Raw genomic sequence first — 20635 nt, 5'->3', positions numbered from 1 at the left:
AGAAGCCCCTTGCAGCTCCCAGAGCCAATTAGCTAATAAAAATGCCCTGGGTGAAGAACTCAGTTCAGTTCCAGACTCAGTTCCTACTAATCAAGAAACTGTTGGAAGTATTTTAGTTCAGAGTAGCCAAGAATTGATTGAAAACAGAGACACCACTGGAAATCCAAGTTATGTCAAGCTCTGAAAAACCCTGAGTCTCATTACTCTGGGTACAGACTTCAAAACTCAGCATCTTCCCCATACAACATGTGAAACTGTGAAGGTTAGTCAGGGTTTGGTGGGGGAGGGCTCTTTCCAACTGTGGTTTGTCTTTTCTGCAGGCTGGGAGAGACTCTTTGCAGTTCTGTTAGAATAGGGCTGGTAGGTTAAGATGTGCTACAGTGCTCCTTTTTTTTTTTCCATATAAATAAACTGAAGACAGTGTGCAAAGGGTGGATTCAGCAAATAAGTGCTGCAAATATTGTTGAGTTCAAACATTTTATCATGTGTCCACGACTAGGCAGACAGAAAAATTGTTGTTTGAAGGGCTTTCTCTCTTGCTTACATAGGCATAGCATATTAGGATTAGTGCACAGAGGCTTAGGATACAATGTCTTATCAGTTTCAACCCTTTATTTGCCATTCTGGTTACCTGCTAGCCCCATGTACTACAGACTGTGGTTTGTTAATTTCAGTGGGTTTTTTTTTTTTTTTGTGCCAGTACTTGCAGGTACTGAGTACCAGCACCTTGGCAGCCCTGGCCATGGGATGGGATACGTTGGTGGGAAGCCGGGTGAATACCGGCACTGGTTACTCTCATGCCTAAGAAACATGCTGCACGTTGAACCTCTCTCATCTGGCACCCTAGGGACCTAACTGGTGCTGGACAAGAGAATTTGCCTGATCATGGGAAGTCAATATTGTCTTGCAGCATTACCAACACTTCCACCTCATACTGGGCTCTTAGAAGACAATTGGGGTAAATTACAGCTACATAACAGCAAAGAACACTGAGAGCCAGGACCTGTGGCTGTAAACAAACGTTATGGGACCACAGGAAACTTGGCCTCACCCGTGATAAGTAGTAGTCTGGCTAACTAAAGTCATGCTGGATTATGAATGGCGCCTAACAAGAGAGTGCTGGATTAGAGAGGTTCAACCCTTACCTGTATTTTATTCCCTGTTTTGGCAAGTCTTACTTCAGCCTGCTAATAACTAAAGCTAGAGAAGCTCCTTTTTCTTTTTTTTTAGACCCTCTCTCTTACAAAACTATGGAGGCTGATGTAAAAGGGAACATCAGCCCCACATTTTTCAAAGCCTCTTCAAAACAGAGTGGCACATTTACATTTCGTCTTTGAAGACCTATGGTTTTTGGCAGCTTGGGGGAGACTTATTGTCAAGATATTTGGAGGCGTTTCTCCATCTCTGTGCCTGCCCCTTAGACCACATGACACAACAGAGGAATCGTGAGGAAAATCAAAAAGCCAGCTTCTCTGCCAATTGCCCTGGATGGGACATATTGTGGAGGGTGTGGCAATAGACTAGCTTCATTCTGCTATGCCATTCCACCACCAACGTAAGGCCACTCTATGCTAGTGAGGTAAGCTAGAGAAGTCAACAGGTCATGGCGGGTACAGGCTTTTGCAGAGTTAGAGATTCATAAGCAGTGACCTCAATGGCTCCCCATATCCCTGGTTTGAGTGAATCTTAGACAAATCAAGAAGGCTAAAAGATGCTGCCACGACAAATGCATGAAGTGCTAAAGAGAGAAAAATGGAAAATAAATGGGTAACGTCATGGGAGTGCAAGACCACCACTTTGTGTGCATGTGGAGCACATATTCTTACTATATGTTTTCAACAGCGTAAGAGAAGCTGTTATATTACTGTAGAGAACTTGTAACACACAACATGAGATGAAAGGCAAATGCACAGCAGGCTGAGCTAACATGGTAGTTTCAGTCTCTCCCCATAGTCATCATCCTTACCTCCTGAATGGCCAAAGAAATCTTGGCAATAACTGGCCGACAGAAGTTGCTATAGCGAGAAAGGGGTGGGGGGGAACTACTTATTGCTCGGTGAGGCCTTTCACCACTTCAGGTTTGTAGAACACAGTGTAGCAAATGTGGTAGACATGACGCAGGAAGGGGAATCAAACCTGCAGAGGACTAAAATGGGATACCAAAAGAATTTAGAATCCTTGACGATAACTGTTGTAAAATGTGTTTAAAACTCCACAGAAAAGGTACAGCATAGGCAACCATCTCCCACGCGCCACTACCCCCATGTCTGTTGAGAAGTGGAAACATGTTTGTTACCCTGGTGCTCTGACTTCAACCAAGAGCATCTTGTCCACTAGCTGTCTGTCATGAACGTGAATGAGATCAGCTCAAAGGTTGGGAAGAGGCAGACTTTTTTTTTCTACTTTCAAAGTCCAGGGCTACACCAGACCTTAAAGTCGATTGTAGATATGCAATTCCAGCTGTGGCAATTGCATAGCTGGAACCCATTTATCCAGGATCGACTTACCTGGCCTTCCTCACTGAGGAAGGTCAATGGGAGAACCCCTTCTGTCAACCTCCTTAACTCCTTGTGAGATTGAGGAGTAAAGGAATCAACTGTTGGCTCCGACAATATGATTTCACCTGTCCCCACTAAGCATGCTAAATCGAACTCTAGAAGATTGAGCCTAACCGGGCCAATCTACCAGTAGTCTAGACGTTCCCTAAGTGTCTGCTTAATTTTGAAGCCTCTAAGGACAAGCCCTAGGCCATGTCTACACAGCAGAGCTATTTCAGAATAGCTCAGTATCCTGAAATAGCTGTTCCGTGTCTTTGAAAAGTGCCATTTATTTCAAAATATTTTTTGAAATAACAGGTGTGCTACTGAAGCATCCCTGTACTTCTCATTGCAGAAGGAGTAAGGGGTGTTTCAAAATAGCACATTATTTAGTGCCAAATGCCGAAATAGCCTATTTTGAAATAAAGTTGTATCTTATTCAAAATAAACGCTGCGACAAGGTAAGGCTGGGAGCGGGTGAGAACAAGCGGGAAAAGCAGGGCTGGCAAACAAGCAGAGTGTGAGCAGCTGGGGAGGAAGCTGCCCCGGGGCCAGTTGGGGCCAGCTGGTCCCACTTAAGTCTGCTTTTAAAGGAACCCTTTGCCCAGTAGGACAGGGGGAGAGGGGAGTGATAGAAGAGGTGATAGAGGAGAGGATAGAGAGTAGAGGAGAGAAGCAAAAGGAGTTTTTCTAGAAGCACCAGAGAAGAGGAGTGCTCAGCCACAAGGGACTAAGGCCCTTGCCCAGGAGGTCCCATGACTGGGTGTAAGGCCAAGCGGACTGACCACACAGGAGGAGCCAATCTAGAAGGGAGAACATGCTGCTGCTGCTACCTGGAGGAGGTACCGGGGTGGTGGGGGAATCATCTGGGGAAGTGGCCCAGGGAAAAGCTGCGGTGTTCATAAGGAGGGGAGCCCTCCCACACCACTAGCAGCCACAGACGGTCCCTGGGCCAGAACCCAGAACAAGTGGGTGGGGCCCAGGTTCCCCCACAACCACCATCTCCCCGCCCATCATCTCAGGAAGGGTGACAGTATTCTGGCTGTGGGGTTCGTGGACTAAACAGAGGCCCAGAGCCCAGGAGTGAGACTAGTCTTGCCACACATGAGCCGTGTCTACACGTGCACGCTACTTCGAAGTAGCGGCACTAACTTCGAAATAGCGCCCATCACGGCTACATGCGTCGGGCGCTATTTCAAAGTGAACTTCGACATTAGGCGGCGAGACGTCAAAGTTGCTATCCTCATCAGGAGATGGGGATATCGCCCTACTTCGACGTTGAAGGGCACGTGTAGACGATCCGCGTTCTGCAACATCGAAATAGCGGGGTCCGCCATGGCGGCCATCAGCTGAGGGGTTGAGAGATGCTCTCTCTCCAGCCTCTGCAGGGCTCTATGGTCACCGTGGGCAGCAGCCCTTAGCCCAGGGCCTCTGGCTGCTGCTGCTGCAGCTGGGGATCCATGCTGCAGGCACAGGGTCTGCAACCAGTTGTTGGCTCTGTGGATCTTGTGTTGTTTCATGCAACTGTGTCTGGGAGGGGCCCTTTAAGGGAGCGGCTTGCTGTTGAGTCCGCCCTGTGACCCTGTCTGCAGCTGTGCCTGGCACCCTTATTTCGATGTGTGCTAGACGTTCCCTCGCAGTGCCTATTTCGATGTGGTGCTGCGCAACGTCGAAGTTGAACATTGACGTTGCCAGCCCTGGAGGACGTGTAGATGTTATTCATTGAAATAGCCTATTTCGATGTTGCTACATCGAAATAAGCTACTTCGATGTAGGCTTCATGTGTAGATGTAGCCATGGTGTCAGAGGTGGGATTGGAGTGCTGCTGTGAGACCCTGCAGCAGACCCACCTGGAGGAACTCAAAGAAAAAGAGAGATGGAGGATGTGGTGAAAGCCCTCATACAAGCCACTGCAGCACAACAGGAGGCCACACGGGCATATGCAGCATATGCAGGAGGCCCTGTGGCTAGAGCAAGAGACTAACCAGCTGGTCGTGAGCCAGGCAGCCCAGGACTGAGCCACCCTCAGAGAGGTCATAATGCAGCTGAAAGCCCTGACTGCATGGACTCGACCCCTGAAGGCTAGCAGCTACCTCCAGAAAATGACAGGGAAAGACGACCTAGAAGCACACCTTTTGACCTCCTACTCCATGGGCCTGGCCATTACAGCCCCTATGCAGGGTTGGGGTCAGGAGAAAGGAGAGGGAGGGACAACCGGATGTCCCCAGAGGACTTGGAGTGCCAGAAAAGGAGGATCTGGGGGTGAGGCCTAGCAGCTCCAAGGGAAGGCGAATGCTCCATGTGGGGTATAAGTGTTACACATGTGGGCAATTGGGGCACATAGCAGTCCACTGCCCAAACGTGGACGAACCCATGCAGTGCAACTTTGGGGATCTGGGGGATCTCTGCAGCCTCATAGATGTGGTGGGCATCGCAACGCTCCCCCCCCCACCGGTATACCCAGCCAGTGAAAATGGCGTGGAGACTACGGCCCGGTGCACTCGGGGAGTGCTCTCACATTAGTCTCAGGGCAGCTAGTTGGGCAAGACCAGCTTACCCGAGCCAAGCGCACAGGAAGATCCTGTGTGAATGGGGATATGCGTTATTACCCAGTCATCCCCGCACAAATAGAGTTCCGAGGAAATGTCACAAGAGTGACAGCAGGTGTGGTACCAAGGCTCCGCTACCCCCATGGTGATCGGGTGGGACTTCCCTGGCTTCAGCAATCTGTTGCCCGTGGAGGGAGGGAGAGTAAAGGTGTCACCCCCAATCTTCCATGAGTTCTCCCAGGACCTCTTTGCTGCACATGAGAAACCGCAGAAGTCAAGGCGTGAAAAGAAGGCAGCCAAACAGCTGCATACCTGAATCCTGTCCCGGAAGGCGGGACCAGCCCTGGTGGTGGAAGAGGCTGAACCCGCAGGGAAGAGGGCAACCCAAGGGATAGAGGAGCCCAAGGCTGATCCCAGTACTAAGGGGCCCCCAGCATCAGAAGAAGAGGGAGCGTCCCCCGAGCTTGAGGATATAGGGTCCTCCCTCCCAGACTTTGCACGGGAACAGGCCAAAGACCCAGTATACACATCAGGAGGTAGTGGAGGTGAATAGGGTACCTGTGGAAGGAAGAGCCAAAGGTCAGGGACCATACTATATAATCGGGGAGACCTACTATACCATGTAGGGAAAGTACAGGCCCAGCTGGTAGAGCTACTTCTGGTGCCCCAAAGACATTGAAGGGCAGTGATGGCCTTACCCCATAGCCATCTGTTTGGGGGTCACCTCGGGGTTGAGAAGACCCTAAACCGGATCTTGCATTGGTTCTTTTGGCCTGGGGTGTACGTAGAAGTCTGGCGTTTCTGTACCTCCTGCCCTGAGTGCCAGCTGCATGGACTGCAACAACATCTGCAAGCCCTGTTGGTGCCCCTACCCATTATTGAGGTCCCCTTTGAACAGATAGCCATGGACTTAGTAGGCCCACTGGAGAGGTCAACCCAAGGCCACTGATACAGTTTGGTAGTCCTGGACTATGCCACCCGATACCCAGAGGTGGTACCCCTGCAGAATGCCCACTCAAAGTCCATTGTGAGGGAGCTAGTACAGATCTTTGCCAGAGTCAGAATCCTCTGGGAGATATTAACAGACCAAGGTACACCCTTCGTCTCTAAACTGATGAAAGATTTGTGTGCATTGCTCCACATCCATGCCCTGAAGACGTCAATATACCATCCACAGACAGATGGCCTCGTCGAATGGTTCAATGGCACCCTCAAAAGCATGATTCACAAGGTAGTGAGCTGGATGTGTGAGACTGGGATGCCCTTCTCCCATACCTAATGTTCACCATCCAGGAGGTTCCTCAGGCCTCCACAGGGTTTTTGCCATTCAAGCTATTGTATGGGCAGAACCCCTGAGGTATCCTGGACCTTGCCAAAGAGACCTGGAAGGAACAGCCGAACCATGGGCGCAATATCATCGAACACATCCTTCAGATGAAGGACTGGATCGCCAAGGTTATGCCCATTGCCCGGGAGCACCTGGAGCAGTCCCAAGAAACCCAGCAGGCATATTATAACTGACAGGTGGCTGTCCGGAGGTTCAAGATGGGGGGGACCGGGTGATAGTATTGGTCCCGACAGCTGAGAGCAAGCTCCTCACCCAGTGGCAGTGCAGCTATGAGGTAATTAAAGCCATAGGGGAGGTAAACTACAAGGTACGACAACCAGCTCATTGGAAGACTGAGTAGGTTTACCATATTAACTTACTAAAACCTTGGACTGCAAAGAACAGCTGGCTGCCCTGAGCATATTGGTGCCAGAGGAACACCAGGAGAGACAGGTGGGAATCTCCCCACAGCTAAACACCAAAAACCAGAGGGAAGTCCTCAACGTGTTGAAACAACACACATCGGAGGCAGCACTTCTGAATTTAAAGACAGCCCTGCGTAGTAACTCAGTCCTTATCACCCGAGATGGCAAGAAGGAATTCTTACTACACACTGATGTCTGCGATGTGGGCTTGGGAGCCGTGCTCTCCCAAATTGTTGGAGAAGAACACCCTGTCCTATACCTGAGGGTCCTTCCCAGATACCGAAATTATACCATCATCGGAATGTCTTGCAGTGAAATGGGTGGTGGTAAGCTTAAAATACTACCTCCTCAGATGGCAGTTTACCCTTGTCACAGACCACCTGCCCCTACAGTGGATGCATTCCTATCTTTGTTTCAGCAAACCCTGTGTGGACCACAGAGGTGGAACATCACATTGTCACTGACCCAGTGGTAAGGGTGCATGTGAGGCCTTACAGACTCCCAGAGGTGAAACAAGAGGAGGTCCAAAGGGAGGTGCAGAGGATGCTGGAACTGGGCATTATTGAGGAGTCTCATAGCCAGCGGTCCAGCCTGATCGTTTTAGTGCCCAAGCCAGGTGGCAGCCTCTGGTTTTGTAATGATTTCAGAAAGCTAAACAAAGTGTCCAAATTTGATGCATACCCCATGTCCTGTATTGGTGAACTGATAGATCAGTTGGGAAAGGCCCACTTCCTGCCTACCCTTGACCTGACCAGGGGATACTGGCAGATTCCCCTGGCCAGGGAAGGACAGCCTTTTCCACCCCAGAAGGCCTATACCAGTACACTGTCCTCCCATTTGGGTTACATGGAGCCCCTACAACATTCCAACAGCTAATGGATAAGTTATTGTGACCACCCCATGACTATGCTGCAGCTTATGTCAATGCCATTGTCATCCATAGCCCAGACTGGGACACCCACCTAAGGAAGGTAGAGGCAGTGTTAAACACCCTGGGGGAAGCTGGCCTCACGGTGAACCCAACAAAATGTGCTATAGGGCTAATGGAAGCAAGCTATTTGGGGTACATTGTGGGCCAGGGCACAGTGAAACCCCAACTAAACAAGGTAGAGGCAACACAAAAGTGGCCTCGACTGCTCCAGAAGAAACAAGTCCGGGCATTCCCGGGACTCGTGGGGTACTGTTGGAGGTTCATCCCTCACAGAGGGTCCCTAGGCTGGAACCTGGAACAAGTGGGTGCTGCCCGGATTCCCCCTAGACCACCATCTTCCCCCACCCTCCCCCGCCACCATCTCAAGAAGGGCAGTGGTATTCTGGCTGTGGGTTTAGAGGACTAAACAGAAGCCCAGAGCCCAGGAGTGAGGCTAGCCTTGCCACAATGCTTACTTTGAAAGAAAATCTTATTTCAGTTTCAGGATGCTGTGTAGAGGTAATCATAGAAAATACACTTTGGTAGGGAGATTCACAGGTACAGTCCTTGAACCAAAAATTCCCTTGGATAGTGGGAACCTGAAGACACACAGTAAGGACAGTTCAGAGGATTACAGGTGTTTGGAGGGACATAGGCCTCAAGCGACTTGCTCAAGCCTCTCAGGCCTAGATCAGTTGCTTACCAGCACCCAAGTCATATGATAAGGCATGGACACGTTCACTTCCCATGTTCCTGCACTGAGGAGTTGTCCCATTTTTATAACTGGTACAATATTTGGGTCATTTATAAAGGAAGCCCAAGCTTGAGTGAATTTCAATGATATAATCGTATAAATAATTACATTGTTTAGTCACAAAATAGGTTTCTAATCAGAATCTCATGCATAAGGAAGATTAGGGTGAGAAGAAGCTTTAGTAGGCCTTCGATTGAATATTTAAAATGCTATATGCTTCCCTAGTGGCTTTTTCAAATATAATTGTCTCCTGTTTACCAGCCTCTTTTCATTAAGGTTATTACATCACAATGCAAAACCCATTCAAAAAAATCAAATAAAAATTGGAGTGAGATAATGGGTAGAATCCAGTTATGTATTAAAGGCAGCGGATGTTTTAACAAAGAGATAAATCAAATGGTGCTATTTGAAAAATGCTAAAGGGGTTCCAATTGTGACAGCAGACAGAGGGAAAGCTTCATCCAGGATACTATAAATTCCTTAACAATGCTTCATACCAATTTTGCCCAAATCAAACCTCAATGCATCCAAAAAGCCTCTTGCCCAACGATAACTAGCTAACATAATATAGAATCATAGAACACTGGAACTGGAAGGAACCATGAGAGGTCATTGAGTCCAGTCCTCTGCCCTCACGACAGGCCCAAGCACTGTCCAGACCATCCCTGGCAGCCGTCTTTCTAACCTGCTCTTCAACATCTCTAGTGATGGAGATTCCACAACCTCCCTAGTCAATTCATTCCAGTGTTTAACCATGCTGACAGTGAGGAAGGATTTCTTAGTGTCCAACCTAAACCTCTCTTGCTGTAGTTGTGCATTGCTTTTTGTCCTGTATGTTAAAAGAAAGCACACCACTACAGTCAGTATGTCTCCTGTACAATTTTCAAATCCCCACTCCCATTTTGAGTTTGCGTGTTTTACAAGTATTAACAGTCCTCTGTCAAGCTTGCCAGAGGTACTTCTGTCTTTTCCTTATTGCTTAGTCGCTCATACACATCTGAGCACTAGAGGATGTAAGGAAGGGACATTTAGCACTTGTGCTGAACTACTTTTTCAAAAGGGTGGTTCTAGGGCTGAAGCCTTCTATACCTAAGGAAGTTTGACATTCAAACTTCCAATGAGCTGAGAAGTGAACCTTCATGAATCTGTACCTCAGCGCCAGGTATCTTTCTGTGTTCAATTTATCATATTTATCCCGGATCAGGAAAACACAAGATCATTAGCCAACGCAGTGAACGCTTAGTGCTTAATGTCAGGGCTTGATTTGTGCCAGGGCTGAGCTTCGGCACCTCTAGGCTTGGCAGTTTGTAGTCCTGGCCCCTCTTTCATGACAAATCAATGAAATGTCAGATGTTAGTTGCCATGGCTAACACCATAGAGCTTTGTTACAAGGCAGTGTATACTACACCGATAGCACTTGGAACTCCTGCACCAGCACATTCAGGGCTGAGCGCCTGCTGCCAGAATGGGCATATCCCCAAATCCTGAGGGCCTTTCTGCCAAAGGGAGTGATTTAGATTCAGCCCCATGGAGCGGAAAAAGCCTGGGTGTTAGTTTTAAGGATCATCAGGACCAATATGGAGGTGAAGAGGAATGATGAAACCCTCTCAGGACAGACGGACTAAACCTACCACCAACGGGGCAAAGGTGGTAAGAAAATGCACTTGATGTGCTGGAAAAAGTCTGGTGGTAAACTACACCAGCCTCCTTCATCATGACCAGCACCAACACAACAAAAACAACAGCCACATCTCACCCGGAAAGGCCAGCACTGCAAGTCTCTGTCATTGCCTGGTAGCTCCACAGTTTGTAAGAACAATTGTGTTCTGGGCTGGTTTGTGGTGCAAACTGTCATTGTAAGCACAGTATAACAAGAGGCTTTAACAATCATTTTCATCATCACTCGGGAAAAAAAAAAGCAGCAGGCATGTGTACAAACACACAACCCTGTGCAATAATACATGCCCACAGGGTTCAAGTTATGGTTTTGGTGATTTAAAGTGAAAATAAAGACGGATGTTAAGTTCAGACCATTATTGTTCATGCTGCTTTGTGAATTTATTTTTATTTAATTTTCCACTTGTGCTCCTGCCAGGAAATATCTATTTGAGCGCAGCAAGAATAAAACTTTATCATTTTGTTTCAAACTATAAAATAATTTACATCACATATTTTACTTAGTTTTGTCTTTTTTTGTTTGTATGTTTTTTTTGTTTTTAAACCACAAACATTCCAGCATCACACTGTAGGAATAAGAATAAACAACAGAAAGCATAACCTTTTGCATAGTATTAAATGAACAGAGACAGTAAGTTATTTATTTACAATTATTGTCTAGATAAAAAAATTCATAAAAACAGATGAATTAACAACCCCCTAATGGGACAGATTGCCAAATGTACCACTGTATTGTTTTCCACAAATCTCATGCTGCTAAGTACAGTATGTAGAAAGCAAGCATTATATATTGCAGTGAATTTTAACAAAGTGATCATCTTGGTTTTTTTTTTTTTAGATCCATTGTTCTCATCACAGAGAGGTCAAGCAATAAAAAGAAAAGAATTGTGATGCATGTCTTGAAAGGTCATAACTATTCTGTTTTTTTAAAAAAGTCTATCATTTATCATATACATAAAGCACAGTCTCTGCTCACAGAAGCCCAAGTTTTCTATGCATCTCAGTTTATATATGTTTTTACTATATATACACACAGAACGCTGTGTTCATTTATCTGAAAACAGTTTTTCAAGTCCGCAATGGTACCTTTTCTACTAGAAGAAAATGAAATCATCTGAAACAAAGGAAGAGTCTGAAGAAAAAAAAACAGCTTGAAAATAAAAGGCAAATAAATCATCACTGTTAAGTTATTGAAACTTATGGTCCAGTACTCCAGATTTTGCAGCTGCTCAAGTCCAATGCAATGAATGAGGCTCTTCCCTGTAAATAGAATGGATTTTTTTTCCTGAACACGGTATTCCAAGTAGGTCATAGAAACTCAACACATGTTTTATAAATGTCAGTCCCTGTATTTACAATCCAAGGAAAAATGCTGACTAAGTTGCAATCACTTTGCTAATAAGAATTAGCTAAATTCAATTATGTTTTCCTGCCAGCCTTTACTGTTAAGAAATGGGCAATGCTGAAAACAGTTCTGTAAGCCCTGAAAGAGCTGCTGTTACGTGAAAGTTTAAATTAGGGCTGTGAGTCTGAGCCAAAAAACATTCAAGCTTCTGCACAAAAAGTCCGGAAGCTGATTAGAGTTTTCCCTGGCTGAATAGTCCCGATACACCCAAAAACTCTTTTAGTTATGTCAGTCTGCAGTTTGGCCATGAGTCTAATATTGTTTGGTGAGTTCTCTGGCTTGGAACAGGTGTAGTGACTGCAGAGGTGCACAGGTTCCTTAGCCAACTTTAAAACAACACACAATACGACAACAAATTAATTTATCAAGCTAGTCTGAAAGTGATCATGTTATTCAAAATGTCTTTTGCACTGTACAAGATTATGGAAAAGATCATATGCTCGCTGAAAAGTCTCGAAGCAAAGTTTTGTATTAAATACAAAATTATTTTTATGAAAAATCTGTGACCCACAAAGTGCTTAGCATTCAAGTGGTTGACATAGCGATTATAGGAGCTCACAAATTTAAGTTACCAGGGCTGTTACCATCTTGAAAAATATTTCTCACCCATGATACTGTAAGTTTTCAAATTGGCTTTCCTTGTAGAAAGCTCAATACATAGGTAAAACAACATTGTTAATTAGCTACAGTATATTTTGTGACTACAGGAAGACAATTTTCTTTAAAAAAATCACACAAAGCACATTTCAATATACACTTCATGAAATTTCATTCAGCTCTAGATAGTGCAGAAAATGATTATCTTTTTCTTTAAAAAAGTCAAAGCAACAAACAATAGTGATTTTCATCCAAAATGTCAACAGCCCAGACTCTTCTAAGGAAATAAACGTCTAAATTTCTAACTGAAAAGAATCAACACTAGATATCACAATATTTCAACACTAGTTTCATCTCCATACATAAGCCAAATACAATTTTTTTGTGAATTGTTATTCATAAACTAAACTGAGTTTCATATAACAACTTAAAAAAAAAAGACTTTGAAGAAGCCATTGCAATACCCTTTAATAATGAAATGGCCTCCATGATTTAGTGTCGCACCAAAACAAGTTCAAGCAGTTTATTTAAAAAAACAAATGGCGGGGGCAGGGGAAGGGAGAGAAAACCTGATCATTTCAACTTTGTATGTGAAACAAAGGAAGCCTGTTCACTGCCCTGTATATAGGATAACAATGCTACATCCAATATGTTATATTTTGGCTTCTTTTGTTTTTTCCTAGCAGTATCTACATTATTTAAGAAAAAAAAAAGGCAGGCAAAATCAGACCACGGTTGTAATAAAACATCCAAGGTGCAATATTACAGAAGTTTTTAAAGAGCTGAGCAATTTTTATACTACTTCGGCAGGAAGTGCTTTCTTAACCCTACAAATAGTTAAGGATATTATCTACAGGTTTGTAAACAAATTACATTCTTTTTTTTAGGACATAAATAAGTTAAAATAGTCAGAGCAATTTGAGCAGAAACAAGGCAACATGCCAACAAAGAAACTTTATATATAACTATATATATAGATAGATAGATACATATATATAGTTAATTATGTATATATTTATATGTATATATCTCTATATATAATCTCATAAATGTTTATTAAGTTCTTCTGTCCAACTGGTGCAAATCTACTGTGCAAGTTAAGCTTTGCAACTTCAAAAATGTTATTTAAATTAATCTATACAACTGAATTCATGCCACACAAGCATTTCAAAAAACTCACAGACCACTGAATTGGATAAATAGCCTCAGAAAAATGTCCTCTGCAGTTCCTGCTTAAAAAAGGGAGCGAGATAGCGCACGTGAGAGAGAGGGGAGGGTTGGGGTATGGCGGGCGCACAGTACATTCATGCAGGAAGGTGTTTGTTGTTGTTTTTCTGCGAGAAAGCAAAAAGGGTTATGTAAATCAGCCATTCATTCTTTCCCCAAAACCACTGTGATCAGCAATTTATTCACTTGCCACAAAGTGAATAAGAGTTCAAACAGCTTCTCAGCCAGCACAGTTTTTGTATCTCTCTCTCTCTATATATATATATACTTCTGTAGCTGTTTTTATGTGTATTTTTTGCAGTGAAATTTCAGCTAAAGTGATGTCTCCAGGCTATGTATTGGGCTTCCTGGACTAGAAGAGGTAGCTGATTTACTTGTATCAGTTGTAAGATTTATGCCACTGTCGATAGCACTGTTGTTCTTGTTCAGCGAAGATGGTGGGCTAGAGTTTTGCTTCAGAGCAGGGTCTTCTTCTAGGTCTGTGTCATCAATGAGCGGGATGTGGGGTTGGGAATCCTCTATCCTAAACTCAGGATGAGTCATGAAGTTGTGAATGGAGGTTCTAGATTCTGGTTTTTCTAACCCTTCATAGAGAGAGCTACGGAATGCCTTCACGACGCGGATCTGGAAGGAAAACAAGAGGCAAGATGTTAGCGGTCACTTCCTTTGGGAAACAACGCTGCTCGTGAATACTTTTTTAAAAATGTAGCACATGGTTAGAGCAGTGCAGGCAGCTGGAGTCCATGGTCTCTGGATGTTATGTGCATAAACGAGTGGCTCAGTTTTGTGCATTTAGCGTGTCTGTACCAACTGCAATATTAAAACAAATTGAGTTTAAAGCCATCAAAGAAATGATGGGAAACACTGGTTAAAGAAAGCGAGCGTCCACTCATGTGGTACATCCCTAGTAAAAGACAAGCCATGTTAATTTTAATGCAAATGTAGAACCATGCATTGTTCATAGTTTTGTGGTGAGTAAGTAGAAAGGTGTTTTGTTTTGTTTTTTTGTTACATTTGTATAGTAAAAAAAACCCCAACATAGGACATATCACACTTCACAAACGTGGAAGCACAAAACACAGACAGTCGGACAGGTATGTATGAGACACACACACAAAGAGGAGCCAAATATACGCACAGAAAATGTTTTCAAAGCAAAAATTGAAATTAAGGCAGCCAGGAGCACAAAAAGCCAAGCAGACATAATATGAGGCAAAACCATGCTACCACAGAGGGGGGAAAAATCACAATTACCACACAAATACAGATAACGGGTACACAACAACTACACTTGGAAGCCTGGACAATGTGAACATAGAATTGTTGATCCAACTTTTATTTTTCCTTCATGCAGATGTAAAGTAAACACTCGAGTATAGACCCACTGTTTTAGCCATTTAATTTTTTTTAAATATATAGAGCCCTTATATAAAATAATGTATTGATTGTGGGGTTGGAAAGAACTGATTGTTTGGTTCCATAGAACTTAACAGCAACTTCTTTCTGTATCTCACTTGCGACTACCCATCACAAGGGTCATTTCTGAGAGATGTACATTTTATGCCATGTCTGCAGTCCTTAAATTATGTCAAAGCTTATTCTGCTAAGAGGACTATTAGTTTTTAGCCCCCTAGCAGTAAGACGACAGGTGAAACAAAGCTACAACCATCAGCAATTAGGCTTTCACAGTAGCAGTGGGAGCACAGAGTGTGGTCTGCCAGTAGGAACAGACAGAAGCTAAAGGAGAGCACATTGCTGAGTGGAGGGCAATCAGTGTTCTGTGTTTTGGCGTGGGGCAGAAGAGGAAGCTTGCTGCCCAAGCCATCCACTCAGAAAAGAAGTGAAGGGTCGCACAACAGGCTACTAGTAAGACAACTTCTCTCTTGGGGGAGTGGGGGGCAGGGAATCAAAGGGAAAAAACAGAATGGCAAAAATATGAACTATTGGCAATGTTACATGACTAAGTATGAGCTCTATCCTTTCTCTAATTGCTTAATTTATGAGTGAATTTTTAGTGTTTATTAGAGTGAGACACCAGTGGCACAGGCAGAAATGATGCTAGCAGGCACTGTGAAAGCTGTGCAACAGAAGTTTGAAATGTACTGGGTGATACACATGCCCTGGGTTTGATTACCCTACCTAAAAAGTACAGGTTGAACCTCTCTCTTCCAGAAACCTTGGGACCTGACCACTGCTGGATGAGAGAATTTGCTGGACCATAGGAGATTAATATTGTCTTGCAGCATTATCAATGCTTTCACAGCTTACTGGGCGCTTAGAACATATCTGGAGTAAATTAGAGTTAAGTAACAGCACAAAACACTGAGAACCAGGACTGATGGCTGTAGACAAAGTTTATGGGACCAGGTAAAACTTGGCCACACCCATGGTGAGTGGTCAACCAGCTAATTAAAATCAGGCTGGATTACAAGTGTTGATGGATAAGAAAGTTCTGGATTTGAGAGGTTTATCCTGTAGTTTTAAATAATCTTTAGAGGTTCTCTTCTATTTGGCTGAGACCCGTGTCTTAGATGCAGAAAAGTTCACTAAACCAGCTTGTGTAGTTCAGCTGGTAGTTTAATCAGAAAACCTAACTGCGTTTCAAAGCATCAACCAGTGATTTATGACTGTGTAGCACAGTACTGGAAAAAGACTGGACAGAATGAAAGGTTGATTTTGATTTGCTCTCATCTTTTTCCTTTCTTATGCCTTCCAAAATGAACATTTATCACATATCTAAAACTTTAGCAATAGGATGGTGTTATGGACCACCTGCAAGTAGATAGTCCCAATCTACACATCACACCTTGCTTCACTAGATATACGTGGTAATACCCAGGAAACAAACACAACATAGAATGTGAATGTGATCATCTCCCCACCATAGCTGTGTTTTAAGGGAAGGGAAACAGACAGGCAGAATGGCCTGAGCAGAATGGCCTGAGAAGCTTTGGGCCGCAGGGGGAGCCAGCCCTCTAAGGGACATGGTATCACGAGGAAGCATGGCTAGCCTGGTCTCTATATAGGATATTACAACCTCGTTATATCTGCCAACATATAATACAGGTTGATCCTATCTCATCCAGGGCCCTCGGGACCTGACCTGTGCTAAAGAAGAGAATTTGCTGGAGCATGGGAGGTCAATATTGTCTAGCACATTATCAACACTTCCACTCCTTACTGGGTTCTTAGAAGATATTTAGGGGTAAATTACAGCGAAATAACAGCACAGAACACTTAGAGCTATGACTGGTGGTTGTACAGAAACTTTATGGGAGTACAGGAAAGTTGGCTACAACCATAGTAAGTGATCGTCCAGCAAACTAAAATCATGCCATATTATGGATGTTGCCAGATGAGAGAATTCCAGATCAGAGATGTTCAACCTATTCCTAAAATTGGACTCGCCTAGTTCCTGGTTTTAGAGTCATAGGCTTTATTTGAGTAGAATCCACCTAAATTGTGCCATGGTACATGATGGATTTATAATACACACAAATGAAGACTAAGCTAAGAAACACATTTACACTCACAAGTTAAGATAGGATTTGAACTACATTGCCAGAGTAGAAAAGCTTGTGTACTACTAGTTCCCTATGTTTTCTTAGCCTTTCCAGCATTTTTAGAGTGCAGAATGCAATACCCCCATGAATTAATGACAATTAACAATATATTGCTTATGGGAATCTTTATAGGTAGGAATCAGGTAAAAATGGTAAATCAAGAAATTTTTAAGCATCTTTGCTGTACACCGAGTTCACATAGTAATATTTATTTTCTGAAATGCTGTTTACCATTTCTTTCTTGATAAGATAATTTATCTGAATAAAATGATCTTTTAAAGATAAGATACTTTACTGGAAAAATAATCTTTTTATCACCTTTTCTGCACCTTATCTATTTTCTGCACCTTATCTATTGGAGTGAAAAATTCACTTTCATTCTCTTGAACATAGTCCATTCCAATCTAATAAATTTATCTTCTAGTCTGTCAAGTGGATGAAAAACTATAGAAAAAAATCAATGGGAGTTCTGCCAAAGTAAGGACTGCTAGATTGGCTCAAACAAAACAGAATATACCATGGGTGCATCTACACTAGGAACTAACTTCAAAGTTAGGCACTTCATCAGAGTAGCCAGCAGAGTCTGCACACAGTTCCCCTTACTTCGAAGATAACTTCGAAGCAGGGAGCCCAACTTGGAAGTCCTGACTCCATTCCTGGGAATGAAGTAGTGCCCTACTTTGAAGTTTTACTTCGAAGTAGGTTGTGTGTGAATGCTCAAATTCGAAGTTGCTTACTTCGAAGTTGTACTTTGAAGTAAGCAGCTTCGAAGTTATTTCTGTAGTGTAGACACAGCCTATGTGTGTAGACAAAAATCTTTGAGCACAGTTTTAAAGTGGAGAGTGTTCAGAGAAGAGCCACAAAAATTGCTAAAGGATTAGGTAACATGGTTCAATAATCAAAAATAGCTTAAGCCATTTGGTTTAACAAAATGAAGGTTAAGGCATGACTTGCTTACAGTCTGGGAGTGTCCAAATGGGGAACAATTCTTTAATAATGAGCTGTTCAGTCTAGCAGAGAAAGGTCTATATCAATGATCCAATGGCAGTATATTCAGCCTGGAAACAAAATGTACATTTTGAACTATGCAATTCACATAGCTAGAGTTGCATATCTAAAATCAATTTTACCTCCTTGTGGAGACCTGGGCTGAGTGTGGGAACTGTAGGACTAAATGCAAGTATTTGAAACTCCCCACCTCTTTTACTGCCTGTTAAGACAGTTCCGTGCGAACCCTGCTAACACCCAAAAAATCTCTGGACGGCAGTTTCCAGTGCATCTTGGGGTAATAACATAATCAACAAAACGAAAGCATTGAACTCAGGTCTTGGCACATTTTTGTAACTCAGATATTTGAGTAAAACCCATACTCCTGGCAATCACAAAAAGTAAGAGAAGTTAATGAGACAGTTTTTCCCATCAACCTCCTGCTGTGTGGTGGCCACAAAAATCAACTTTAGATACATTGACAAAAGCAATATGATTTTCTTATAAGCTGGCCACATAAAATACACATATTAAAAATATTGTTCTCTTCTGAAAGTGATGACATCTTGTAGTTCTCTGTGCGTGTCTCCCAATGACTTCTCATTTACAAGATTACTTTTACTCAGCATAGAAACAGAACTGGCTTTTCTGACTTCCCTCCTTGCAGATTCAGCCTGGGATCTGACAATGTGTTCTTTCTGGTCTGTGCCTCAAAAACAGTAAAAGATTCTCCAGGATGTGTGTAATTCAAAACCCTGTTAAAACATGGGCAACTGAATATAGCCCACCTTATTATGCCAGAGCTAGCAAGAGAAAAAATAGCTCTGGTGCTTGCAAGAGAAATCAGTAAAGACAAACCTGAATACACTCACAGAAGGTGGGTCTGCTGAGTTCATAAATGCCAGGCTATTTGCACTTCCAGTTAAACTAGCACCATGCTAAAAATAAAATGTTTTGCTAACAATAATATGATCCCAATTCAACAAAGCTCTTAAGCACGTGCGTAAATTCAAGAGCGTATAGTTCCATCAGAGTCATGGCACGTTTAACTGCTTTGCTGAATCAGAGCCCATGTGTAAATATTGTAGTCTATGGGTAAGCACACAGCAAAGTTGTTTCAAAATGACTTTGAAATAGTGCTTGGCTTATTTTGAAATTGGTAAACCTCGCTCTATGAGAAATAGCACCTATTTCAAAATAGCTATTTTGAAACAGGAGCTGTTAAGGCATGGAATAGCGCCTATTTCAAAACAAGACATGGTGGCTGGGGCTACATTAATCCCTGCCTTTCGAAAGGTGGGATGCTAATGAGCCACTTTGGCAGATACCAAAACCAAATGGGAAGAAGGGGCTTTCGAAGTCTAGGGGTCCTTTTGAAAGGCCCCATCTACACGAGCGGCGTGCGTTGCAAAAGCGCCACTTTCAAAACACATGCAGCCACTCTTATGCAAACGAGGCACTGCATATGCATTGAAGAGTCTCATTAGCATCTACTGAAGTGGCTCATTAGCATACCCGTTCCGAAAGGCAGGGGCTAGTGTAGCCATGGCCAGTGTGTCCAATGGCTCTATTTTGAAATACACTCTCTGTATGCAGATGCGATATTATGAAATAGCTAAATGCTATTTCAAAGTGCATTTTTGTGCACAGCCGCATTCTTTCAAAATAAGCTATTCCGGAATAGCTTATTTCAAAATAAGGCTATTGTGTAGACTCAGACCATTTCTACACAGGCCACTTGGTAATGCACGGCCTGAAATATGGTAATGCGGCACGGATGCAAATTCCCCGCACCTCATTAGCATATGGTCACGTCATTTGGAGCCCGGAAGACCGTTCTTCGGGACTCCACAACACAGTGTAGAAGTGCGGCCTCCGGGGAGCTTCTGGAAGGAAGTCCTTCTTCCAGAGGCCCCTTCTTCCCGAAAATTTTTGGGAAGAAGGGGCCTCCGGAAGAAGGTCTTCCTTCTGGAAGACCACCACCCCTTCCCCCCGGAGCCACGCTTCTAAACGGCGTTTTGGAATCTGGAAGAGCGGTCTTCCGGACTCCAAAGCACGTGACCGTATGCTAATGAGGTGCGGGGAATTTGCATCCATGCCTCATTAGCATGTTTCGGGCCATGCATTACCATGCCACTTTCGAAGAAACTGGCCTGTGTAGAAATGGACATACGCTATAACTGTATAACATTTATTCTTTTAACTTTAGCATTGCAGTACAGAGCTCTCTGTGATCTTACTTTCATTGTGCAAGGTGTGAAATTTGGTGACATGTCAGCTGTTGCTATCTTGATTTGTAATGAACTACATAGAAGTTAAGATACGATTTTTTTTTCATGATGCTGACAATGCCAATGGAAGACAAACAATGAGATAGTCTTTTCTTACAGTAATGGAGACAACAGAAAAAATGAATTGTTTTAAACAGAAGACTGTGGGCACAACACTTCTGGACATTTTGACATAGCTATAAGTTTCCACTTCTTTCTTCTCTGTGGCTGTAATTAAAAAAAAAAAAAAAGCTCTTCAGTTCGTCCCACCCTGAAAGTTAGACTTAAAATCAGGGAAGAAAAATGAAAGAGAAACAATTTTTAAATACTACAGAGCTTTTGTCAGTAGAGGGAAAAGATTAGAGAAAAATCTCACCCCTATGTAAAACAGTATAAAGGTGAAATAC

At 43.4% G+C, this 20635-nt stretch overlaps 1 protein-coding gene across 10 annotated transcripts in view; it reads right to left on the bottom strand.

Moving 5' to 3' along the window:
* Nucleotides 1-13055: 13055 nt before the first annotated feature.
* ATP2B2 (ATPase plasma membrane Ca2+ transporting 2) overlaps nucleotides 13056-20635 on the bottom strand; it is a 340287-nt gene continuing 332707 nt past the window's right edge. For all 10 annotated transcript variants that reach the window (XM_075006185.1, XM_075006187.1, XM_075006186.1 and 7 more), the window contains one exon: nucleotides 13056-14032. In XM_075006185.1, coding sequence (XP_074862286.1) covers nucleotides 13721-14032 — 312 coding nt within the window. In that variant the 3' untranslated portion in view covers nucleotides 13056-13720. The remainder of the gene's footprint in view (nucleotides 14033-20635) is intronic.

Source organism: Carettochelys insculpta, chromosome 11 (genome assembly GCF_033958435.1).
Source record: "Carettochelys insculpta isolate YL-2023 chromosome 11, ASM3395843v1, whole genome shotgun sequence".
Lineage (NCBI taxonomy): Eukaryota > Metazoa > Chordata > Testudines > Carettochelyidae > Carettochelys > Carettochelys insculpta.
This window is presented reverse-complemented; position numbering and strand designations above follow the sequence as displayed.